This window comes from Eschrichtius robustus, chromosome 3 (assembly GCF_028021215.1).
Source record: "Eschrichtius robustus isolate mEscRob2 chromosome 3, mEscRob2.pri, whole genome shotgun sequence".
In the NCBI taxonomy this organism is placed as follows: domain Eukaryota; kingdom Metazoa; phylum Chordata; class Mammalia; order Artiodactyla; family Eschrichtiidae; genus Eschrichtius; species Eschrichtius robustus.
In genome coordinates, this window is record NC_090826.1 from 43,001,846 (window position 1) to 43,029,359 (window position 27,514).

Below are 27,514 nucleotides of genomic sequence, written 5' to 3' on the forward strand. Positions count from 1 at the left end.
CACACTTCACAAAAATTAACTCAAAATGGATCACATCTAAATGTAAAATACAAATATATAAAACTGCTAGAAGATAACATAAGAGAAAAATCTAGATGATTTTGGGTTTGGTGATGATTTTTTAGATACAATCCATGAAAGAAAGAATTGATAAGCTGGACTTCATTAAAATTAAAAATTTCTGCTGGGCAGAAGACGCTTTCAAAAGAATGAAAATACAAGCTTCAGACTGAGAAGAAATATTTGCAAAAGATATACCTGACAATGGACTGTCCTCTAAAATATATAAAGAACTCTTATAACTCAACAACAAGAAAATAAACAACCCTTTTAAAAAATGGGCCAAAACCTCAACAGACACCTCACCAATTAAAATATACAGATGGCAAATAAGCATATGAAAGGAAAATTTAAGGGAAATGGAAATCAAATAACAATGAGATACTACTATGTACCTATTAGAATAGCCAAAACCCAAACACTGACAACATCAAAAGCTGGTGAGAATATGGAGCAACAGGAACACTCATTCATAGCTGGTGGGGATGCAAAATGGTACAGCCATTTTGGAAGACAGTTTAGTAGTCTCTTACAAAACTAAGCACACTTTTACCATACAATCCAGCAATTGTGTTCCTTGGTACTATCCAAATTAGTTGAAAACTTATGTTCACATAAAAACCTGCAAACATACTGTTTGAGGGAATGTAAAATGGTACAGCTACCGTGAAAAAAGAGTATGACAGTTCCTCAAAAAATTAAACATAGAATTACCATATAATACAGCAATTCCACTCTGGGTGTATAATCAAAGAATTGAAATTAGGGTCTTGAAGAGATATTTGTACTTCCATGTTCATAGCAGCATGATAGTAGCTAAAATGTGGAAGCAACCCAAGTGTCCATCAATGAATGAATGGATAAGCAAAATGTGGTATATACATATAATGGAATATTACAGCAGTCAGCCTTAAAAAGGAAGGAAATTCTGCAATATGCTATACCATGGATGAACCTTGAAGACATTATGTTGAATGAAATAAACCAGTCACAAAAGGACAAATGCTGTATGATTATACTTCTATAAGATACTTCGAGTGGTCAAAATCATAGAGACAGAAAGTAGGATGGTGATTACCAGGAGCTGAGGGGAGGGGAAAAAGATAGTTATTGTTTAATGGGTAGTTTTGGTTTTACAAGATGAAAAGCATTCTGGAGATGAACGGTGGTAATGGCTGCAAAATATTATGAACATATTAAATACTGAATTGTACACTTAAAAATGGTTAAGGTGATAAATTTTATGTTAAGTGTATTTTACTACAGTAAAAAAATTGGGAAAAAACCCTATACACAGATATTTATAGCAGCTTTATTCATAATTGCCAAAACTTGGAAGCAACTAAAACGTCCTTCAGTAGATAAATGAATAAATCAACTGTGGGACATCTTGAGAGTGGAATATTATTCAGTGCTAAAAAGAAATTAGTTACCAAGCCATGGATAGAAACAGAGGAACCTTAGTTTTCATTTAAGTGAAAGAAGCCAATGTGAAAAGACTACATGCTGTATGATTCTAAATATATGACATTTTGGAAAAGGTAAAACTCTGGAGTCTGTTAAGAAATCAGTGGTTGCCAGGGTTAGGGGCAAGGGAAGAATGAATAGGCTGAGCACAGAAGATTTTTAGGGCAGTGAAACTATTCTGTATGATGCTATAATGGTAGATACACATCATTATACATTTGTCTAAACCCATAGAATGTACAGCACCGAGAGTGAACCTTAACTTAAGCAAGGATTTTGTGTGATAGCTTATCAATGTAACAGATGTACCACTCTGGTGCAGGGTGTTGATAATGGGAGAGGCTATGCATGTACAGGGGCAGGGGTGTATGGTAAATCTCTGTACCTTCTGCTCAATTTTCATGTGAACCTAAAACTGGTCTAAAAAGATAAAGACTATTTTAAAAAATCTGGCTCAACAGAGGGTACTAGATTTTCATATCGGCTTCTGCATTAGATCTCCTGCTGTCAGAGAAAACCAGAACCAGACAAGTTAAAGCAGTGAAGGCAAATTTTATTCAGGACCTATTGCAAAAGGGGAAGAGAAACCTCAGTATAGAACTGGACTTCACTCTGTATTATACAAAAAGGACAAGGGGGGATTTATGGGCAAGGAATAGGGCGGGAGAAAGTGGATGGAAAATTACAAAGAGGAAACATCAGGGTTAAAAGGGAATTCTGGCTAAACCCATTGATAGGATTTCTGCTGAAGGCAGGCCAAGGTGGTCAGATACTGAGGGAGGGGGATTCTGGCTAAACTAACTCAGCTAGAATCTTGCTAAAACTGGAATAAGTGGGCTAAGCACAGAACCCAAGGTTAGGGCCTTGAGGGCTTAGAGGAGCCTGACTAGAGTTGGGTCTAGGAGAGTCTTTGTCACTTCAATAGTCTTGGTTACTTTTTTTATTTAAAATTACATTTTGTGATTAGATCACACTCTCTGGTCTACAGGACACATCCCAAGGGCTCCTTTCTAAATTTGGATTAGGAAGAAAGATCATTGAATAACTACTTCCTTACAAAGGTACATGTAGATGCTAAAGGCATTCAAGATAAGTCTTCCCCCACTTTCTTGTTTTTATACACTGAGAAAAGAATATCAGGATGAAAAAAAGTTGTAGTTCCCTCCCACAACCTAATAAAGGCAACTGGTATATAATTCAAATCTTGGCTTTACCCCTGAAAAGCCATGTTTCTATTCCTATAAAACAGGAATGTCAACATTAACCTTTCAAGGCTCAGGCTAATAAGTGGAAGTTATGATTTTATATTTATATATATATATATATATATATATATATACACACATATATACATACATATCTGTTTATATATATATATATGAATTATGTTAAAATATTCACGTTATATAGATATACACAATATAATACAATAATAGATCCCATTTATTTTATATAGTTATATATATTCCAACTAAGTGAAATAAAGGACAGTTACATGAAGAAGGTAGTATTTAAGGAGGGTCTTAAAAGATAGTTGGATTTCAACAGAAGGGAACAGCATGGCAAAAGATGGCAAAAGATCAGAAGTGGAAAAGCACAGTGAAAACTGAGGGCATGGTAAGTAGTGTGATATGGCTGGAATATAGGATGCCTGGTTGGAGTCAGAGTCATATGGGAGATCAGGATGGGACCAAATGGTTCAAGGTCTTAATGCCATGCTAAATTTCTGAACCACAAGTCTATGAATGCTCTCTGATTACATTTTTCATGGCAGTAGTGTGGAGAATGGATTGATGGTGCAGAGGCAAGGGCTTCATTAAGAAGTTGTCACAATAGTTCAGAGGGGACAAGGAAAATGGCAATAGGAGAAAAGAGGCAAAGGCCTGAAAATTTCCTCCCAAATGATCCAATAATTTTATTTGTCCAAGCCAGAGAATTAAGTAATGATTCTTGGGGATGTGTGAAAGATTCTGATAAAAAACATGGCATCAGGGATACACCTATTTAGGTGGGAGCCATTAATAGGAAGGAAGGCAAGTCTTGGAAAAGAGGGTAAATAGCAAAATGGTTATATTTAATATGAGATATGAGTACATTTAAATAAAATATGTGATTTTATAGACTAGGGACTCCAAAGTTAGAGCACTTAGGCCCATGCCAGTTTGACACAGTTCTGCTTCCAAGAATCCTTTCTGATCCTCACCCAATGGTCTAATCACTCCCTTCTGTGCCCTCTAAAAACCTTTGGTGGTGGGTGACAGAAGAACTCATCTGTTTACTTGTCTTCCCAGCTGGATTCTGGGCTCCATCAGGAACTAGCCAGGCTTCCCTAGTGCCTAGCATAGGGTCTAGGGAAAAAAAAAAAATCAGTAAATGATGAATGAAAGAAATGGAGTCAAGACCCAATTTTAGTCTCTTGTTGAATGAGTATTAGGAACATTCTCATCTTTCTTATTTCCTTCCTTTACATACATTGCTTCTTGAGCTCTTTGTTCATTCAACCAAGAAGAAAGCCTACATTGCCTTAGGCAATGTGCCAGGCCTTGCACAGAGGAGGTACAGATGATTCAGCTTGATCAGGCTGTGACAGAGAGATGCTCAGGGACTGAGAGCACAGAGGAGGCAACTAACCCAGACTGGAGGGTTAGGAGAGGCTTCCCAGGGGTACCAAAGTTGAGTCCAGGAAGACAAGTGGGGATAAAGTTTACCTTAATGGGAGGTATAAGGTCAGGAGTGGGAAGAAGTGAGTTTCTGTCAGAGAAAAAATATGGGTAAAGGCCTCAGCCAGAGGGAATAGTCCTCTAGATAACTGAAACTACTTTATTTAGACATCCTAGAGTTTAGAATATGCAGGGAACAATGCTGCTAAGGAGATTGGAGAGGTAGCCAGATTTGTAAACAATTTAACAATTAATACTTAGTCATAACAGCATTGGGAAGCCATTGAAGGTTTTAAAAGGCTTAAATTCCCCCTAGGGGAATGACATGATCATATTTATATTTAAAAAAGATAACTCGGGCTTCCCTGGTGGCGCGGTGGTTGGGAGTCTGCCTGCCAATGCAGGGGACACGGGTTTGAGCCCTGGTCTGGGAGGATCCCACATGCCGCGGAGCAGCTACGCCCGTGAGCCACAACTGCTGAGCCTGCGCGTCTGGAGCCTGTGCTCCGCAACAAAAGAGGCCGCGACGGTGAGAGGCCCACGCACCGCGATGAAGAGTGGCCCCCGCTTGCCGCAGCTAGAGAGAGCCCTCGCACAGAGGCGAAGACCCAACACAGCCAAAAATAAATAAATAAATAAATAAATAAATAAATAAATAAATAAATAAATAAATAAAAAAGATAACTCAACTGTACAAATAGTGGATTGAATGGGAGCAATGGTGAATGCAGGGGAAAGAGTTCAAAGTATTACAGTAGAGAAATGATGGTAGCTCGTACTATGGTGGTGGGAATGGAAAGAAAGAGAACAATTGGTAGAAGAATCTTTCTGGCTGTGATGTAGGAGGTTTAGGAAGTGACTGGGGAAGTAGGGAAGGTTCATTAGTGAGTTTGGACTCTATTCTGAAGGGATAAATGGTAAACCTTTTAACATTTTAATCATGGGAGTGATCCATTCAGATACGGGTTTAAAAATAGATCACTTGGCTGACGGTGGTGAGAAGACTGTCAAAACAGCGCACAGGTAAGAGCTGAGACAAGCGAGGTGGGCGCAGTGCGTCTGGGGAGGCACGGGAGACGCAGGAGAGGTTTCGGAGTCACGTCTCAGACTGTAAGAGAAGCAGAAACTGACGCAGGCCCAAGAACAGCTGCTGGGGACTGGAGAAGGCGAGAGAGGCGGGGGGAGGGGGGGACGCGCAGCTGAGAGCCGCCCACGCCTCCCAGCGCCGGGGGCGGGACCAGAGAACGCACGGCGGCGTGACGCAGGGCCGCAGCTGGCCTCGTTCTGGCCGCCGCCGCCGCTTTCAGGCGGAGTAGGATGAGGTCCGCGGCTGCAGCTCCGGCGTCGGCGGGGGCAGCAGCAGCTGAGGCAGCAGCTGAGGGAGCCGCGACGGCTGCGCCCCCCCGCTCCTGACCTGGATTAGGCCCAGCAGCTCCGTGGCCGCCGCCGCCCCGCGGGGGGGCGGGGTGGGGAAGTGCTTCGTCTCCCCGCCCCCCCCCCCATCGCCGCCGCCGCCGCCGCCGCCTCGTAGGAGGCTACCGCCGCGACCCTAGGGAAACCGCGGCCCAGCCTTTAGCCCCGAACCCCGGGGGCTGGCATGAGCGGCTCTTCGGCGGCGCCGGGGGGCGGGTTAGCCGTCGCCGCCTGAGCCCCGGCCTGCCGCCCGACCCCACCTCGCTGACCGAGGCTGACCGCGGAGCGTGCGAACGACCCCGCTACTGCTTTCTTCCTCCCCCAGATCACACACCCCAGCCCCGGAAGATGGGGAACTGCCTCAAGTCCCCCACTTCGGATGACATCTCCTTGCTTCACGAGTCTCAGTCCGACCGGGCTAGCTTTGGCGAGGGGACGGAGCCGGATCAGGAGCCGCCGCCGCCATATCAGGTAGGGGAGGGTGTGTGTTGGGGAACGGGGGTGCGAGGAGTAGGGGCAGCTCTGGCTGAGATTGTGGGATTTTCGGGGCTGTCACTGCCCCTGGCCTCGGCAACACCTGGCCTGAGGGGCACTGACCCCCTTAGGGCTGGGTATGAGGGTGATTGCTCCCCACCGTCAGGATAGGGGGAATCCTTCACCTCCCCTCAAGCACTGCGTGGGGATGGTACTTGTCCTTGAGTTCTGGGATTCGAGTATGTGTGATATCCCCTTGGCCTGTGGCTGGTGGTTAGATGGTGGAGTTTGGAAGTGATATTTTCCTGCCTTTATGTCTGAACTGTAAGGTTTGGAGATGATTTCCTCATCGCATCGCCGGCTGGATTTTGGGTTCTGGATAGGTGGTTACCCCCTCCCCGCCGTTTATACTTTCAAGTGTGATCATTCTCTCCTCCCTCCTGTCTGTCTGTATTCATTGGATCTGGTAGGCGTTCATTTCTCCCTCTGCTTGGGAGGAGATTTCCAAGTAGTGATTTTGGTTCCAGCAACATCGAGTTACTTGTTTATATATATGTTTATATTAATTTTTAATCCCTCCTTTTGCTCCACCCCTATGACACACCTTTTAAACGCGCTGACTTAAGAGAACTTGCTTATCTTGAACTTTGGAAACCTTCAAACCTTACTTGAGAAATACCTTCTGTTACTCGTGGTTCTCCCTTTGTATCAAAGACTTGTCTTCTAAATAGCTTCACTGCTTTTTGTACAGCAATCAGCAGCTCCAGATATCCTTACACAATTAATAAAGAGCTAAAGACCGCTTTAGAAAACTCAAAATAGATATGCAGATGTTATAATCCGTAATATATATAAAACCTTTCCTCTACTTTTTCAATTTTAAATGATGCTGATTAAAAACTTTTTCCCCAGAAGGGCTTGGATAGTTAAGTGGCTTAATTTTTTTCATGAATGGGGTTTAATTTTCAAACTGGGCAGTCTCCTTTGTTGTTTCATGTGGTGACATCATTATCTAGTGTTATTCTTTTCTCATTCCTATGTAAATCAGTGTCTCACCACACCAGAAAAACCTGATCACATATGCTGGTTTTCTGAATAAAGCCCTTCAGGGGCCTTTCATATATGCCAATAAAGTCCAGTCTTTTAATTGTGGCATAGAGAAGTCTCCATGATTTCTCTCTCACATTCATATTCCAGGCCTATCAAATACAACAGCCTGTTCACACCTCTCTGCCTTAGCTCCAGTTGCCCCCTCTGTTTGGAGCGCTTCCCCCAAGGTCAGCGGTGAACACGTAATCCTCTTTGAGGACTCAACTGTATCTGAAGTCCCTACATTCCCCTCCCTCTCACCCTGAATCCGTTATTCCCTTCTTTGTGTCCCCCCTGAAGGAAGTGTCCACACTTTCATAAGCAGCCCATTTAACACTTGAATGTTATCCTTGTTTAGTTAGATGTGTGTCTCATTCTTGAGGCATTTCCCTCCTCCAGTATAAGCTGCATGCAGGTAGGGACCCTGTTTCCTGTTTGTTGTATATGCAGCATCTGGCTCATAGTAGATGCTTAGTAACTGGAGTAAGTGAAGACTGTAAGCCCTTGAGAACAGGGACTATGTCCCCCGTGCTTAGTGCAATTTCTGGCACATAAGCACTTAAATGTTGAGTGAATTAATGAATTTGAATTCAGTTGTTTTGTAAATTTACACACCCATTTCTTCCAAAGAATTGTCACAAGGGAAGTCTCTTAAAAAATCCAAGCTAAGTCTAGAAGTTTTTCTGAGTCTTTGAAGCAAGTAAATAGTTTATATTTCACTCTTGGTTTCCTTCATAAATGCTATAGGACAGTGTGCTTATTTCAGTTTCATAAGCAAATTTTTTTAGAGGTATGAGTTTTTATCTCAAAATCTCCTTCCATGTTCCCTAGCCCCCTTCTAGGCAAGTCAAATATCTTTGACTTTCTACACTCTTTCTCATATCCTTATGACAAATACAGTGTTAAGAATAACTTCTTTAGAATTTATGGGAATTTGCCTTTTCCAGGAGGATAAGATGATGAGAGTTTTTTTGGTGTCATGAAGGAACGTTTTTTGAAACATGTTGTTTGTGACAGCGGGAGTTTTTTGTGGTTGCCATTTCCTGAAATGAACGACCCAGATACTGATATGCAAATTTGGCATCAATTTGAAAGAAGTAATTTGTTTAAAGATAGAAGCATAAAAAGAAATTTTTGTAGAAATTTGTCTTACGTGAAGGAATTGAGGTTTTTAGGAATGTAAATCAGGTGGTCTGAGAAACACTAATCCAAGGTAAATGATTTATATATTCAGTGGATAGAAGTGACTTATTTGTTTCTTCAAAAATAGTGTATAATTGACAGAGCTACAGAAATATTGGCTTATTTCCTTAAAGAATAGTCTCAGTTTACAGTAGGATTTTTTAAAAATTCATGGAGGGCATAACTGATTATAAAGGAACACATCTGGTATTTCTCTGTAGTGAGTGGTTAAAAGAAAAGATGTACAATGTTTCTATATGCCAAGAGCTCTATATAAAAATCTTCTGTAAGATCCAGTTATTTCTTATTAGCAGGATCTGAGATTTGTTTTATCTATTTATGCTTAAATGTAAGCACTGCACTACTGTGGTCAAAGTTGATGGGAAGTACGTATTTCTCTCCTGGGTTTCTTTTGTAGCCTCCTAACTGGTCTCCCTGCTTTCACCGTTACCCTCCCTTTAGTCTGTGCTTAACCCATCATCCAGAGTGATTACGGTAAAACAGATCATGGCACTCTACTCAGCTTTCTGTGGATCCTCATTTCGTTCAAAGTAAAAGCCAAATTCCTTAGTGTCCCATAAACCCTACATGATCTATACCCTCTGCTCCCATACATAGCTCTTATGACACCTCTTACTACTCTGCCCTTTGCTGGCTTCCTCTGGTCTCCTTGTTCCTAGGATACTCCAGGACCTTACTCTGTTTTTTTCTGTGCCTTGAGTACTCTTCCCCCAGGTATCATCATGGCTGACTCCCTTACCTTCAAGTTTTTAGTCAAATGACACCTTCTTACACCCTCTCTGACCACCCTATTTAAAAGTGCACTTGCCTTGGCACCCTGGAATTCTCGCTTACCCTGTTCTGTTTTTCCCCATAGCATTTATCACTTTCTAACACATTATCTTTACTTATCATATTTATTGTTTATTATCTGTCTCCTCTTGCTAGGTGGTAAACTCCCTGAGGAAAGGGGAGTTTTTAAAAAATTGTTGTTTCCCAAGTGCCTAAATAGTGCCTGGCACACATTAGGCACTCAGTTGTTGGTTGAATGACTGGATTTCTTTTAAATGAATTAATATATTTATTTTGAGGCAAGTGCAGTAGAATGTTTTATAAGAATTATGCACATTCCTAGTGCCTTTTCCTTTATAATGGATCATTTTTAAGGAATCAATCCCAATAATATTAAATATAGGAATTGGTTTAAAATAATTATTGATAAAATAGGTTTTTTTCACCTTGTTTATATTCTATAACAAAATGTTTATTTTGTGAGAAAGGACTTAAATATTTGTCCTTAAAGAAATTGGAGGGAAGAGGTTAGAGCTTTTCTTGAATTAGAAGGTAAAAAACAAAGAAATTTGGCATGCTGTCTACTCTTTCCTTCCTGAATGTTTAAAAAGAATACAGAGGAAACCTGCCCATCAAGGGCAGTCTTAGAAGGGTTGTGAGAGGGAGGATAAGTCATGAAAGGCTGAGGAATGAGGGTTGATAAGAGGAAAGGGCCAGGTAGGTAGCCCAGCTTTGAAAGGTGTAAGTGAACAGATTGAGAAACCACTAGTCACTCTAAGACCCCCATTTCTCATGGCTAATTCAGGAGTGGCACTCTGTTAAATTAATATTCATTGACAACAAAAAAGCGCTTTACAGTACTTTAATCTGAATATATATATATACATATATAAATAAAGCGGTATCTCTCACTTTTGCAGTAGTTATATAGTTTGAGATTTACTGATCCCTTCTGCCGTGCACTTTGTGATTAATACACTTGAGGTTTTAAAATCAGAAGAAAAATTATTGGTAATACAGCACTGAGTGCAAGTGTAGCTCTGGTTTTGGAGTCAGATGGGTCTGAGTTCATATCCTGGTTCATATCACTTACATGTAAAATATGAAGAGAGTTTATCAGATTATGTTGTGTCTTGAGGAACTTCTTTCACAGATAACAAAATATAACATTTTGGATATTGCAAACTCACTGAAGGTTACTTTTTTTTTTAAGGCTTAGTCTCTCTTGTAGAACTCATTAAAAGTAACCCCTCTCGTTTAAAGACCTAGAATATAAGAAAATACTCATTTTTAAGCATTCAGAGCTGTAATAGTGATAATACCTTGTTTTTCTGGTATCTTTATGAAGTTAAGTTCAGGTAGTTGAAATTTTTTTTTTTTTTTAAAGTAAACTTCATGATCCTTCATTCTGGTTGTGCCCATATTAATCTGTGGTCCCTACTGTTTTATTTATTTATTTATTTATTTATTTTTTGGCTGTGTTGGGTCTTCGTTTCTGCGCGAGGGCTTTCTCTAGTTGCGGCAAGTGGGGGCCACTCTTCATCGCGGTGCGCGGGCCCCTCACTATCGCGGCCTCTCTTGTTGCGGAGCACAGGCTCCAGACGCGCAGGCTCAGTAGTTGTGGCTCACGGGCCCAGTTGCGCCGCGGCATGTGGGATCCTCCCAGACCAGGGCTCGAACCCGCGTCCCCCGCATCAGCAGGCAGACTCTCAATCACTGCGCCACGAGGGAAGCCCTGAATTTTTTTTTTTTTATGTATTAGTGTTTTGTTTACTATTTTGTTGGAAATTACCTCAATGTATCTCACATATCTTGCTCTTATTAAACAAATTATTTAACTTAAAAAAAACTCCCTTTATGTGAAATTTTATCCCTCCCCTCTTGAAATTTTACCTTTTCATTGAGGTGCAGATCAACTCCAACCTCTTTAATAAAGCCTCCACTGACCATTTTTTTCCCCTCTCCTGATTTCTTCAAGTGCAGTATTTTCTGTTTGTAATATTTATCTGGAAATCATATATTATCTTATTAGCTCTCAGTGCTTTAACATTTATTATTTTTCCAGATTACCAATTCCTTAAAAGTGAGAATGATGTGTTAAGATTTTAAAAGTTTCTCAGTGGAGTGGAATGGTACCTTACACATTGTAGACACCTGGTGTCTAACTTAGAACTCTGCCTTCTCCCTCTTATACTGTCACCACTGGAACTGAGGTCTACATGACCTCTCACAATTACCTATTTGATGTCTCCTCTTCTCCCATGCATTTCATCCCCAACCATTTATTGTTCAGTAAATTCTATCCAAATCAGATTGCCTTGCCTCTTAATCCTTAATGATTCTTCCCGACTCACCACTGAAGATCTGTTGTAGCATTCAGAGTTATGATCTGGCTTCTTTTATACTTTTCCAGCTTTTCGTAGTCTTGTATAAAACCTATACTCTAGTCAGACTGAAGTTTGCTATGTTCTGTATATGCCTTCTGCTTTCCAGCCTCTGCCTTTGCTCATTCTATTCCTGGTGCCCAGAATACTCCTCTTAATCATTCCCAATGTAAATTTTAGCTTGCAATGTCCAGCTCAAATGTTATGAGTCCTTTTCTGATCTCCCCCAACATGAATAACTTCTTAATCTGAACTCATTTAGCACTTTGTTTACCATTCTTAGGACACTTCTTTACCCTTCCTATTTGATTTTAATTATTTATAACAATGTTGCCTGTACCCTACTAGAATCCAAGTCTGATGATTCATCTTTGCATTGCTAGAACTGTGCTTTTCACATAGCAGGCACTCAAATACTTGAGTAAATGTGAAAATCAGTTGTTGTGTTTTTCTGTGAGTGTGAAGTCTTATGGTTGTTCGATTCTTTATAAATTGTTCCCAGAATCCTGTGCTTTAGTGTTTGGCTTTTGTACTTTAAAGGGTTCTGCTATTTTTCTCTCCCACATTAACTATTTTATCTGACTATATTCAGTTTTGTCCTATCACTTCTAATTTATAATGTGCATAAGCTTTGGGAAAGTTAATCTGTTTACCTCATCTTCATTTGAGTTTGGTCTGTGTTCTGTGTAGCTCAGCTTGCCTCTTCTTTTTTTTTAATAACTAAGCAAATATCTTTGCTTATTTATTTGTAACCATTGTTACAAGGGTTTTGTTTGTTTATGCATGACCTACCCCTCTGGATGTCCTTTAATTAAGGCTGATTCTTTGCCATTAAGAATGTATGAGCACCTTTAAGAGTAGGACAGTCTGTGTGTCAGTTTAATTCTAGAGTTAATTATAGGGTAACTTGAGAAGATAGGGGTAATGAGTACTTGGTACATAAGGTCTGAGAACTTGACTTTTTTTTTTTTTAAACATCTTTATTGGAGTATAATTGCTTTACAATGGTGTGTTAGTTTCTGCTTTATAACAAAGTGAATCAGTTATACATATACATATGTTCCCATATCTCTTCCCTCTTGCATCTCCCTCCCTCCCACCCTCCCTATCCCACCCCTCTAGGTGGTCACAAAGCACCGAGCTGATCTCCCTGTGCTATGCGGCTGCTTCCCACTAGCTATCTATTTTACATTTGGTAGTGTATATATGTCTATGCCACTCTCTCACCCTGTCACATCTTACACCTCCCCCTCCCCATATCCTCAAGTCCATTCTCTAGTAGGTCTGTGTCTTTATTCCCGTCTTGCCACTAGGTTCTTCATGACCTTTTTTTCCCCTTAGATTCCATATATATGTGTTAGCATACTGTATTTGTTTTTCTCTTTCTGACTTACTTCACTCTGTATGACAGACTCTAGGTCCATCCACCTCACTCCAAATACCTCCATTTCATTTCTTTTTATGGCTGAGTAATATTCCATTGTATATATGTGCCACATCTTCTTTATCCATTCATCCGATGATGGACACTTAGGTTGCTTCCATGTCCTGGCTTGTAAATAGAGCTGCAATGAACATTTTGGTACATGACTCTTTTTGAACTATGGTTTTCTCAGGGTATATGCCCAGTAGTGGGATTGCTGGGTCGTATGGTAGTTCTAGTTTTAGTTTTTTAAGGAACCTCCATACTGTTCTCCATAGTGGCTGTATCAATTTACATTCCCACCAACAGTGCAAGGGTGTTCCCTTTTCTCCACACCCTCTCCAGCATTTATTGTTTCTAGATTTTTTGATGATGGCCATTCTGACCGGTGTGAGATGATATCTCATTGTAGTTTTGATTTGCATTTCTCTAATGATTAATGATGTTGAGCATTCTTTCATGTGTCTGTTGGCTATCTGTATATCTTCTTTGGAGAAATGTCTATTTAGGTCTTCTGCCCATTTTTGGATTGGGTTGTTTGTTTTTTTGTTATTGAGCTGCATGAGCTGCTTGTAAATCTTGGAGATTAATCCTTTGTCAGTTGCTTCATTTGCAAATATTTTCTCCCATTCTGAGGGTTGTCTTTTGGTCTTGTTTATGGTTTCCTTTGCTGTGCAAAAGCTTTTAAGTTTCATTAGGTCCCATTTGTTTATTTGTGTTTTTATTTCCATTTCTGTAGGAGCTGGGTCAAAAAGGATCTTGCGGATCTTGCTGTGATTTATGTCATAGAGTGTTCTGCCTATGTTTTCCTCTAAGAGTTTGATAGTCTGGCCTTACACTTAGGTCTTTAATCCATTTTGAGTTTATTTTTGTGTATGGTGTCAGGGAGTGTTCTAATTTCATACTTTTACATCTACCTGTCCAATTTTCCCAGCACCACTTATTGAAGAGGCTGTCTTTTCTCCACTGTATATGCTTGCCTCCTTTATCAAAGATAAGGTGACCATTTGTGCGTGGGTTTATCTCTGGGCTTTCTATCCTGTTCCATTGATCTATATTTCTGTTTTTGTGCCAGTACCAAACTGTCTTGATTACTGTAGCTTTGTAATATAGTCTGAAGTCAGGGAGCCTGATTCCTCCAGCTCCATTTTTCTTTCTCAAGATTGCTTTGGCTATTCGGGGTCTTTTGTGTCTCCATACAAATTGTGAAATTTTTTGTTCTAGTTCTGTGAAAAATGCCTGTGGTAGTTTGATAGGGATTGCCTTGAATCTGTAGATTGTTTTGGGTAGTAGAGTCATTTTCACAATGTTGATTCTTCCAATCCAAGAACATGGTATATCTCTCCATCTATTTGTATCATCTTTAATTTCTTTCATCAGTGTCTTATAATTTTCTGCATACAGGTCTTTTGTCTCCTTGGGTAGGTTTATTCCTAGATATTTTATTCTTTTTGTTGCAATATTGACTTTCTTAAAATATTTTTTAGTTAGCACTTTCTAGTATATGTTTGTAAAATTTAGATCTTTTAAAAATCATAATATAATACTTTAGGTAGAAGGGGATATTTTTTTAAAGATCTTAATTTTACTTGTTCCTTCTGCATAGAAAAATTGTCACAGAATGGCTACTATAGGTTCTCCCTGACTTTTTTTCTTCAACTTGTACCACTTCTTTCTGTCTTTACTGTCTCAGCCAAGTTCAAAATTTCTAGAAATGAGGAAGGAAGGGAAAAGAGGATGATTTTAAATACAGTTGGAATTAGATGTTGTATTTCTTTGTCATCTTGCCTCAAGCCGTTTCTGAATGTAACTATCTTCTGTGTATTACCTTTCTTCAAGCAAAGAGTTAGGGATTATGTGTTTCTGTCCTGTATCAACAGATTATTAAAAAATAGGCTGTAACAAATTTCCAGAAGTTGATTCCTTGTCAGTAACTTTTAATATTGAATTTAACAAATATTTGTGATATTGCTAACCTGTTCAGTATTCAGGATTTTTGCAGTTGTGATGTAAATGAAATCAAGAGTGAGGTGGTAAAGATACTAAAGACTCAGAGTGGAAATGTGAGTGAAAGATGTGAGGAAAAGCTAGCATATAGATAGCCAAAGTGTGTGTTTTTAATGGCAGAAGAAATTGCTACATGCAGTTGAAAAGTAAAGTGATAAGGGAGAACTAAATATATTTTCTGCTCTTGGAGAATCTGCCTGACCTTTTGGTTTTGATATTCAATTTGACTTTATGGTATGTTGCTTTTCAAGTCTTAGAAGAGTTCCTTATTGTAACCAATTAAAAATACTTTGAGTTCATTTTAATATGAATGCACATATACCTATCTTTTAATTAAATAGCCAACATGGAGTGTGCTCCCAGGGGCAGTTGGGTAATTATCTTGTTACTTAATCCAGAGAGCATACAGTAAGGTAAGTAAGGGATCTGAAGGTGTGGGAATGAAGAAAGCAATCCTCCAGATATATTAGTTCCTAAATTTATTAAAACTTTCTGAATTCTTATGAAGCTGAATGGCTTTAAGAAGAATGAGACTTTTATAATTGATCCAATTAGTTAAAATTACATGTAATTTTGTATAACAATTTAATTCTTATATATGTGGGGGAAAAAAGCAGTTTACCGTAAACTGAGTAGCAAGGCTTTAAGGATAAAAATCAGGACACTTGATACTTCATTTCTTCTATCGGTCAGTAGGTATGGGTTGGGCACCAAGGTGAAAGGAGAAATGAGTCCTTTACCCTTAAGGAGCTACCACTTTAAGGAGACAAGATTAATGTATATACATGAAGCATTTATTCAGTGTGAAACAGTATAATCAAGTATTAAACTTGAGACTTTTTAAGTTGGAGGATCAATTTTATGATAGGGCAGTGAATCACAAAATAACTCTTTAGCTTCTGAAGACATCAAATGATGAACATCAATGTAAAAAATAATAAAAGCAAAAGAACTGCCCTGATTAAACTATGAGCTGGGGAGCTTGGAGCTGGAAGAATGATCAGTAGGTGGTGAGCATGATTTTAGAGGGAGTAGTATAATGTTGTACAGTTAAAGTATAATATGTGCGTGTGTGTGTAAAACCTTTTCATTGCTTATATACAATAAAGAGTATATCTTTAATAGTATAAATAACATCTTAACTATATAGTCCAGTGACCTTTTACATACTATAACCACCATCAAGATATAGCTAATATCCAACCCGCCAAAAGGCTCCCTCATATCTCCTCTAACAGTCAATACCCCTTCCCCAAAGGTAACTACTGTTCTGACCTCTTAGCACCTTCTATTTGTTTTGCCCAGTTTTGAACTTAAATAATTTGTTCAGCATTGTTTGTGAAATTCGGTTATGATGTTCCATATTTGTGGCAGTAGCTCATATTATTTTTCATTGCTGTAGAGGATTCAGTTGTATAAATATACTTTTAAAATCCATTTTACTATTAATACATATTTGGCTTGTGTTAGTTTTTGACTGTATGAATGTGCTGTGAACATTTTTTAAAATATACGTAAATACCTATTTGGTTTATATTCAGGAGTGGAAATGCTGGGTAATGGAACAGGTATATATTTAGTTTTTCCCACAATATTTTATTATGGAAATTTCAAAAACAAAGAGAAGTTGACAGAATTGTTTGAATACCCATATTCCTACCACTTAGACTGTAGTTAACATTTTGCTGTATTTGTTTTAACACATATCCAGTCCCTTTATCAATCCTTCCTGTTTTTTGATGCATTTCAAAATAAGTTGCCAAAGTGGTTTCACCAGTTTACACTCCTATCAGCTATATACGAGAGTTCTGTTTGCTCTACATCCTTACCAGCACCTGGTATTGCCAGTCTTTTATTTTAGACCCTCTGATAAGTGTGTAGAAGTGTTTCATTGTGGTTTTGATTTGCATTTCCCCAATGAGAAGTGCATACCAGTATACATACTAATATGTGGTCTTTTGTCGCTGGTGTCTTACTGTTTTCAAGATTCATCTATATTGTAGCATGTATCAGGACTTCATTTCTTTTATTGTGAAGTATTTCATTGTGTGGATCAACCACATTTTGTTTAGCCATTCTTCATTGATGAACATTTGGGCTTCCATTTTTTGGCTCTTATGAATGCTTTTATAAACATTTGTGTGCAAGTTTTTGTACAGATATGTTTTCATATCTCTTGGTTATACACTTCCTAGTAGAATTGCTGTGTCACATAATTCCATGTTTAACCTTTTGAGGGACTGCCAAACTGTTTTCCAAAACACTTGTAGTATGGTTTTACATTCCCACTAGCAGTGCACAAGGGTTCCAATTTCTGCACATCATCACCAAAACTTATTATCTTTTTTTTTAGCCATTCTAGTGCCTATGAAGTGGTATCTCATTGTGGTTTTTTGGGGTTTTTTTAATTAATTAATTAATTAATTTGTTTAATTTTGGCTGCGTTGGGTCTTCGTTGCTGCGCGCGGGGGCTACTCTTCATTGCAGTGTGCGGGCTTCTCATTACGGTGGCTTCTCGTTGCAGAGCACGGCCTCTAGGCATGCAGGCTTCAGTAGTTGTGGCACGCAGGCTCAGTAGTTGTGGCTCGCAGGCTCTAGAGCGCAGGCTCTGTAGTTGTGGCACATGGGGCTTAGTTGCTCCGCAGCATGTGGGATCTTCCTGGACCAGGGCTCGAACCCGTGTCCTCTGCATTGGCAGGCGGATTCTTCACTGTGCCACCAGGGAAGCCCTGTGATATTTTTTTAAATGTAGAAGTAATAGAAGTAGATTTGAAGCTTAAGAGGGCCCTGAAGCCATAGGTACTGATAAGTAGTCTGTTCAGGGTAATGAAGGAGCAAGGAGACTTAAAAAACAAGACTTAAAAAGATGGAGTATTGAAATCACACAGGAGAATTGAATGGATCCAGTTGTAGAAAGTACAACTGCAATTAGATTTAAGTGAAATTTTCCAATTCAAGCAATTTATTTTGGATAGATAAGTTTTGTATAGAAACCTTCTAAAATATGTTTCACATTTTTAACTTTTTTTTTATTCCAGAACATTGTCTTTGGTAACAGTGTCTTACCAAGACTGATTCGCAGCTGGGTCTTTTCAAACTTCACAATGCTCCCTTTTCATTCTCACTCCTTCCCCCATAAATCACTGAAATACTGACATCTGAGCAGATTTTCATCTCATTTTACTGATTCAAAACATATTAGAAGGATTAGTTTATTATTCTCTGTAGGTGATAGAATGGTGCCCCAGAGTCTTATTATGTAGGAATATTTGTGTTACTGAATGAAATCTATTCTGCTTTTAATTCGTTTCTTTTTTTTTTTTTTTTAATATTATTTATTTGGTTGCACCAGGTCTTAGTTGCGGCTCGCCGGATCCTTAGTTTTGGCTCTCAGGTTCCTTAGTTGTGGCTCAGCAGCTCCTTAGTTGCAGCACTCAAGCTCCTTAGTTGTGTCACATGAACTCTTAGTTGAGGCATGCATGTGGGATCTAGTTCCCTGCCCAGGGATCGAACCCGGGGCCCCTGCATTGGGAGCGTGGAGTCTTATCCACTGCACCACCAGGGAAGTCCTTCTGCTGTAATTCTTGTACCAGCATTTTATATATTTTTTTTTTCTCATTGTCTTCCCACTGTCTGATGGTTCTTCATCTGCTGTTAATGCAGCTCCTCTTATAGTAACTCTTCTAATATTCTGCATATTGGAAAATCAGATAATTAGGCTTGTCATAGTATTTCCTAGCAGCTGCCAATAGAAGAGAGCCCAAAGGTAGTACCTATGAGTAGAGCAGCATTTTTATTTGTGAATAAACTGTTTGGGGATTTGGATACATGGGCACCTTGTACTTTTTTTTAAGGTTCAAAAAATTATTTTTAGAGTTTCCGTTGCAGAAATTAGCTTAAGTAAATAAAGTTGATTTTAGTAGGAAGTCCATATATACATGAGAGTAGAGAAATAGAGAAAGGGAAGAAACCTTCCTTAATATTGAGGTAAGCTTATCAGTATTTCATTTTTCACATACACCTCCCATCCCCCATTGTGTTTCATTATCTGGAATTTTCTCTTGTTTCTAGATATTGTTTCTCAAAATGCTTTTTATTTCTTAAAATGTGCTTTAGTTACCTAGGACTTCTTACGTATAAATTTTTAAACTCAGTGTAATCTTTAGATTGATGAATACTTACCCTTAGGTCCACGGATCCTTACAGGGTCCAGAATAGAACTGTATTTCAGTGTAACTAATTTCCTTGGTAATCTTATGTATCCATTCAAAAGCACTGTCTGAGAAGGGATCTGTGACTTTTCATCAGCTTGGTAAAGGTTTCCATGCCACAAAGAAGGTTAAGAATCCCTGAGAGGCAGTCTCTGAGTTGCAGGTAATGAGCTCATATTTCTGCTGCCAGAAACCGCAAAGCCTTTGGGGTTTGAGACACAGAGTTCTGATAGGTGTGTGGTATAGGTATTCAGTTAAATTTTGCTGTTGCAACATTGTTAGGTAAATTATCAGACCTCATTTAAGATTAGGTAGTGTGAAATAGAGCCATTTTAAAATGGCTGAAATTCTGAAACCTATTGAAAATTAACTTGAAGTATAATTTCGTAGTCATAGATGAAAAAAATTGTATCATAGGAAAACAGTAGTATCATAATCTCAAATTGCTTAGACCATGGAGTTCAGATATTTTTTTGGCAACTCAAAATAGAAAAAATACATTTTATACCATGTTTCAGTTTGTAAAAATGGAAACAAATTTTATAAAACAGTATTGACCCTTACTATTATATATTCTGTATATTCTATTTCATTTTCTAAAAAGTCCTAGCTTTGACCCTCTAAAACTTATTTTATAATCCACAATGTTCATGACCTGCAGTCCAGAAAAAGACTCCAAGATATTGTACCAAAAAGATAAGATTATGAAATACATTTAAAATATTTTTTATGTCTGGCATTTCAAACAAAATCCCTTAGGAATTCAAACTTGCCTCTCTAAAAAGAGCATTTTAGAGAAGTGGGTACATGTTTGTACCCTGGGAATAGTCATTAAGATGTTTGTGCCAGGTTCTTTACATTTATTAGCTTTATTAAGGATTTTAGACTTTATCCTAGAACAGAGGAAAGCTAGCCAGTGAAGGATTTTAGGTGGGGTTGGGAGGGGGGTATTATGTAAATTAAATTAGATTTGTATTTTTAAAGAAGGTCTCTGAGAACAAAGAGTATATGTACTATTTAGGAAGCCACTGCATTAGCAGATATTGTTAGCTAGGGTGTTGGCAGTAGAGATGAAGAGTTATAGATGAATTCTATTGATATTTGAGAGACAAAAACAGCAGAACTTAGTAATGGATTGTATGGTAAGAATTTTTCCAGGAGATTAAGATATAGAAACATCAAGAACAGATGATTTTGGGAGAAGATCGGCTGTGAAGCAGGGGAGGGGTAGAGGAATAGGGCAATAATTAGATGTGGAATCGACAGTGGATTAGTTTGTTTTAATGAGAAAGACTTATGTTTATAAGCTGATGGGAAGGATGCAGTGAAAAGAAGTTGAATAGGGAGAGCAGCAAAAATCTGTAGTATAAGGTTTCTGAGAAGGTAGAAGCACATGGAATCCAAACAGAGGTAGTAGGGTTGGCCTACACAAAAGAAAACAATCTTTAAATTTATTTTTTAATGATTTTAAATAATATATTCATGTGGTCAAATTCTAGAAAAGTACGGATGAGACATCTTATTTGTTCTCTAGCCACTCAGTTCCACATCCAGTAGGCAACTAAAGTTAATGTTTTTTGTATATCCTTCAAGAGATTTTATACACATGCAAACAAATACAAGTAGTCCTCCTTGACCCCTTTACACAAAAAGTAGCCCACTGTACAAAACAATTCTGCATGTTGCTTTTTTTTCCACACTGTATCTTGAAGTTGTTTCCCTATCAGTACATAAAAAGCTTCATTCTTCTCTAGGGCTGCATAGTATTCATTGTGTGTACTGTTATTTATTTAACCAGTTCCCTATTTGATGGACATTTAGGTCATTACCATTCTTTTGATAGTGCCTCTATTTTAACAAGATGGAAAGACTAACTGGAGATAGGTGCACATGTGAGCAGGACTGTAGGTTTGACTCTAAAAGTTAAGTGGTCCAAATGATCTGGATACAGAGAGCTAGGTGGTCCATTTCTGGGCCAGCAGACTGAACTTTAATATTCAGGTTAAAGAGCTGATGTGTGTAGACTCACTTGCTCAAATAAGCAGGAATTAAAATACCACATCTAGGGAAATCTGGCCAGGTCAATAAACTAGATGGAGGTAAGGGAGTCACTAGACCAAAGTTGGAGACAATAGCCAGGAAAACTCCTTAAACTACATGTTTGTCAGTCAAAAGTCACTTTCAGAAATCACCTTTTGATAGTGAAGAATTAAGAATATTTTTTGGTAGACTCAAATTGGGACCCTCCATTCAAGGTTAAATAGATCTAGCCCATATGAAGTGAAGGGCAAGGAGTCCTTTTTAGGGCAAAGACTGCGTTTTGGGTTCAGAAGCTCTATGAGAAGGCATTACTGCCTAATTTCCAAAGAATTTCAGTTTTCTACTGTTGTTTTTTAGTTATAGAATGTGTAATTTTAACGTAAAATAGAAAAATTCATTAAGTCTAAATTATAAATTTGTTTGCACTGACTTAAGGCACCTGAAAGTGGTTACAATTTTTTCAGTTAACTTTCGTGGGTCTGGGAGGTCACTCTCACTGTTAGGTACCATGGGCCAAGCATAAGATCAAACATGAAACAGTACAAAGTCATATGGGTGACAGGTGCTAGAGGAGGCTTGAGGTGAGACAGCTAACTTTTGGTTACAGTTTTGTGAGATGGCTTCTTGAAGGACTGGTGTTCAGGTGTCAAAAACCAAGATTTCTTTTATCTCTTTGTTTGAAATGTTTCCTTATATTCCTTCAACTGGTTTTTCTGTTTCTGTGGCAACCATCCAAGTTCACAGAAGTGTTTCTTAACCCTTTCGTTATTTAATAACTCTTGGGAAGCTGAAAACCATAAGTCCTCTTCCTGGGAAGATGCACAGAATTTTGCATGCAATTTCAAGGAATTTATGTACCCCCCTTAAGCCCAGATCTCAATTAACAGCCTCTCGTCTATCATCTCAAACTTCTGTTCTTACTTTCTTTCATTGCCTTCTTCATTATATCTTGTCTACTGCTGCCAGGTCTCCTATTAAACAGTGATCCCTCAGTGCCAGCTATTTAATATAAAGAACAAAAATTTAAGAACATTTGATGACCTATACTCTTGGATATTTGACTGAATGGGTGTGACAGGGTCACACAGCTATTTTGTAACACCACACTGAGCCATGTTTTCCTGACTTATGGTACACAGCGTGTATCATTGGATTTCATTACATAATTCTAAACTAGAAGTGGTTTGTATACTTTAAAAAGATATTGTGAAATTTAACAATCCTTTTTCTTTGTAGTTTTACAATTTTAAGTATAAAAAACCAAGTTAATTTCCACTGATTTGTATACCTTTGCACTCCAAGTTGCCTTGTTGAAACCAAATATTGTTTAGCTAATAGTACCCTACATGCAAAAAACTCAAAAGAATTATGTATGACTGGTTCACTATATCTTAAAATTGGACTTAATACATACTACAGCATGGACGAAGCTCAAATATATAATGCTCAGTGAAAGAAGCTAGACACCAAAAAAAAAGTCATGTAGTCTGTGATTCCATTTATATGAAATATCTAGAATAGGTAAGTCTCCATAGAAACAGCTGGGGAAAAGGAGGAATGGGTGGTAACTACCTAAAGGGTACTAAGTTTTATGCTTTTTTCCCAAATGCAAATATTTTAAAATATGTATAATATTACTCTCTAATATTTTTTGCATACTTTTAGTTTTTACTCAGTGTCATTTTACAAGCATTTTCTCATGTTACTGTAGTTTTGAAAGCTCCAATTTTTAAAAACCATTAAATCTATAAATCTATTAAGTCCATATTACTGTCCTATACATTCAGGTTATTTCTTGATATTCCAGGATAAGTTTCTTGATTCTTGATGGTGGTAGGGGTAGAGGAGATGTTGAGATGTGTTTCTCATCTAGAAATTGTACCAGGGGAGCTTTTATGAAAAAGTAGTGTGCTGACAGTTTCAGTTTGAAAATAAGTTGTAAATAGCTGGCTGATGGGTAGATAGCCTTGCTTAGGGCAACTTTACGTTTGGAAACATTAGTATCTCTCTAGTAATCTTAACTTTTGTTTTACTTATATTTGTATTAGGAAGCCTTTTTTTTTTTTTTTTTTGAGGTTCATTAGCAAAAGGACTTAAGCACTCTGTATTCCATATTCTGCTTACTAGTTAGAGATTTCCTGATGACCTGACTCCTGGAATTGAGCTTGAGGAAGAATCTAAAGACTAAACCTGATTTTCTAGTTTAAGACTTGTAGGTGCTGATACTCAGCATAATCTGAGCAGTCTAGTGGACAAGTATCAGCATCTCAGTATTTATTTAATACAGTCTCAATGTTGAGATCCAAAGTGTCTGTGTCTTAAAGAGGATCACCGTAAGACAATTATAATTTTTCTTGTTTTCTATGTTAGGGTATGTTACATGAAACAACATGAACAATTAGAAGGCAAGTATGAGGGATATGGTATTTTTTAAAAATTTTCATTTTCATTAAGACTGGTTGATCAGTATTTTTTTATGGATTGTGCTTTTTTAAAAAAACTATTTATTTATTTATTTACTTATTTAGTCTGTGCCAGGTCTTAGTTGTGGCACACAGGATCTTTAGTTGCGGCATGCATGCAGGATCTAGTTCCCTGACCAGGGATCGAACCCAGGTCCCCTGCATTGGGAGCATGGAGTCTTACCCACTGGACCACCAGGGAAGTCCCAGGGATATGGTATTGAATGCATAGTCCATTAGAAAATAAGAACCAGCTATGTAGAAGCTTCAGCAGCTGATTTGACTAGAGGATTTTTAGACCTCCTGAAGAGATCCCGTTTGCTTAAAATAAGCAGTCTTATAAAATCCTTACTTCTTTCACCTCCTCCCTGAAATATTTCACTAGGCTTCTGGGAAAACTCACATTAAAATATAGGCCTTTTCAAAACAATTTTCAACAGTTGGTGCTGGGACACCTGCATATTCACATACAAATAATGAGGTTGGACCCCTTCCTCTCACCGTATACAAAAATAAACTCAATGGTTCATATACCTATACTATAGTTTTAGTAAGAGCTTAAACTATGAAACTCTTAAATATAGATGTCTTCTTGATCTTGAATTAGGTAAAGCCTTCTTAGATATGATACAAAAAGCACAACTGACCAAAAAATAAATTAGGTGGATATCATCAAATTAAAAACTTGTGCTTCAAAGGACACCAGCAAAGTGAAAAGACAATCCATAGAATGCAAGAAAGTATTTGCAAATCATCTATCTGATAAGGAACTTATGTTCAGGATATATACAGAACTCTTTACAACTCAGTGAAGATAAAAAAATCCCAGTTTTAAAAAGGAGTAACAGATCTGGATAGACATTTCTCCAAAGAAGATATACAAATGGCCACCAGCACATGAAAAGTTGTTTAACACCATTTGCCATCAGGGAAATGCAAATCAAAACCACTAGGGTGGCTATAATTTAAAACAAACAAACAAAAAACAGAAACAGAAAATAAGATTTGGCAATGATGTGGAGAAATTGGAAGTAACCATCATACACTTCTGGTGGGAATGTACAATGGTACAAGTGCTTTGGAGAACAGTTTGGCAGTTGCTCAAAAGATTGAAATAGAATTATCATATGACCCAGCAATTCTGCTCCTAGGTGTATACCCAAGATTGAAGACATGCCCACACAGAAACTTGTACACAAATGTTCATAGCAGTGTATTCATAATAGCCAAGAAGTGGAAACAACCCAAATGTCCATCAGCTAATGAATGGCTAAACAAAATGTGGTATATACATACAATGCAGTATTATTCAGCAATAAAAAGGAATGAGGTTTTGATAAATGCTACAACATGGGTAAAACATGCTAAGTTGTTAAGTCGCCAAAGAACTATTGTATAAAATAGATAAACAACAAGGATATATTGTACAGCACAGGGAAATATAGTCATTGTTTTGTAATAAGGTTAAATGGAGTATAATCTATAAAAATATTGAATGACTGCTGTACACTTGAACCTAATATAATATTGTAAATCAACTACACTTCAACAATAGCAGCAAAAAGCTGTTAGAATCCAAGAAATACACCTCCTAAAGAGTTTTGCAGGGGCTTCCCTGGTGGCGCAGTGGTTAAGAATCCACCTGCCAACGCAGGGGACACAGGTTCGAGGCCTGGTCCAGGAGGATCCCACATGCTGCGGAGCAACTAAGCCCGTGCGCCACAACTACTGAGCCTGCGCTCTAGAGCTCGCGAGCCACAACAACTGAAGCCTGTGCACCTAGAGCCCGTGCTCCACAAGAGAAGCCACCACAATGAGAGACCCGCGCACTACAACGAAGAGTAGCCCCTGCTCGCCGCAACTAGAGAAAACCCACGCACAGCAACAAAGACCCAATGCAGCCAAAAATAAAATAAAATTTAAAAATTAAAAAAAAAAAGTTTTGCAGAATTCTTACAACTGAAGTTCACCAGTTTTCAGAGGGAATTAATTTTTTTTGGTGATGTTAGCCCTTCAAAAAATAACCCTTAAAAAGAGGGGGGAAGGTATCTGTTAGAGAACTTAGTGCAGTAAATGCAATAACAGACTTCCTGAGCTCCAAAGACAACGCTTGGCTGCTACAAATGTATTGTTTTTGGAATTAACACCGTTTTAAGCTTTCGTCTTTTAACTCCTTAAAGGCTGTGTATATTCTGACTCTGGTTTTGCAAAGAATTCTTGGGCTTATTACTTTTAGCTTTCAAGTAGTCATATATTTGAATCTTCCATTTAAGGATGAAAGATAGTTATTGAAATGTATATTCTTATTCTTTGAACTGGTAACATTCAAAGATAGGATGCTTAAATGAGAAAAATTCCAGTATTTTTTGGCTGTAGCAAAGAAGTGGTTCCAACAGTAACTCATGCACTAAGTCAGATGGGATATCTCTAGGCCCACAACTACCCTGGAGATCTGCCCCACTGGTAAGCAATTCTTTGTTAGTAAGTGGGTACCATTTCCCCTCTGGAAATCAGTTTGCTTGATGAGAAGGAAAAGGTGGTCTAATTTAGGTCTCATTCAGTAAAGAAAATAGTGGTGGTGCTTAGGAGACTCTTATTTTAGACAAAATTAACTCAGAGGAAAGGTGCTTTATTTTAACGATATACACATGGATTAGAATCAGACAGATGTCAAGGAACCAAGGCAGCCACTTTCTTCCATTTTTCTTACCCAGAGGCTTCAGGGTTTTTCATTTGTGGGCTTTCCTAATGTCTGCTTCACTCAGCATTTCTAATCTGTCTTTAATACAAACAGTTTCCTCAAACCTCAGTTTACACATCTCGTATTTGCTGCTCAATGACCTTTCAGGTCAGTTAATTCAGTTTTCCAATTCTAATTCTAAGAGAAGACAGTCTGTTGATTCATCCTCTCTTCACCAGTCAGGAGGTTGCAAGTCATCAAATGTTGACTAGCCTGTGGGTCCACTGGAATGTATGCCTGTCCCAGGAGTTGCCAGGTCATGGGCAATTTAGGGATAGTAGGAGCCATGGGTGAGTGAGGTAATCATCTTCTCTTGTTTGCTATATCTCTGTATCCCCCTATTGTAGGGGATTTAGGCTTTGTAAGGACAGACCTCATCTGTCTTGGTCACCACTGTATCTCCTTTGCCTAAAGCAGCATCTGAAATATGGTTGAGTATTCAAGAAATATTGTAATTTGTGCCTAGGCTCAAAATGTGACCTTGATTTCAGTTGTCTTGACCTTTAGATGGATTTATGACTTGCTAATGCCGAATGTCTGTGGTGACGATGCCTACCAGCCCTCCACCAGTTAGGATACTGTATATAACCCTGTATAACAAGTGCTCAGTGAATATTTATGTAATGAATAAAAGAAGCCAACTTTTTCATTTCTTTAAAAAATAAGCAAACAAATAAATGCCAAAACGCCCTCCTGGAAGCAATGCTCTTTTTCCATGCAGATCACTTTGGTTTGATCTCATTAAATAAAACATATCATTTGTCAGTATCATTGATGGGATGCTGGCTTTTTTCCCCTCTATGTATAATTGTTATCCTTTATGGTTCAGGAATTGCATTAATGCTAGTCTCTGGGGTTTTGTTTGTTTGTTTGGTTTGAGGGTTTTTGGTCAAGATTCATTGAACATCAGAGTTAGAATATGCATTGAGATCATTTATTCCAAATCCTCCATTTTATGGCCTTACGTTTCAGTCTGGCAAAATGCAGAAAAAAACATTCCCAGTAGGAAACTGCAGCTGGGGAGGGGGTGGTGCCAGCAGCAGTTTGTAAGGCTGTAAGGAGAAAATCAGAAGAGCTGACTCTTCTGGAGGAAAGGATACAGCTTTTGGT

The 27,514-nt window shown here is 38.3% G+C and overlaps 1 protein-coding gene across 1 annotated transcript in view; it reads left to right on the forward strand.

The window, feature by feature from the left end:
• The first annotated feature begins 5,601 nt into the window (after positions 1-5,601).
• Positions 5,602-27,514, forward strand: part of RNF11 (ring finger protein 11) — a 34,580-nt gene continuing 12,667 nt past the window's right edge. Inside the window, exon 1 of the mRNA XM_068539851.1 lies at positions 5,602-6,071. Within this exon, the coding sequence (XP_068395952.1) occupies positions 5,949-6,071 (123 nt within the window). The 5' untranslated portion in view covers positions 5,602-5,948. The remainder of the gene's footprint in view (positions 6,072-27,514) is intronic.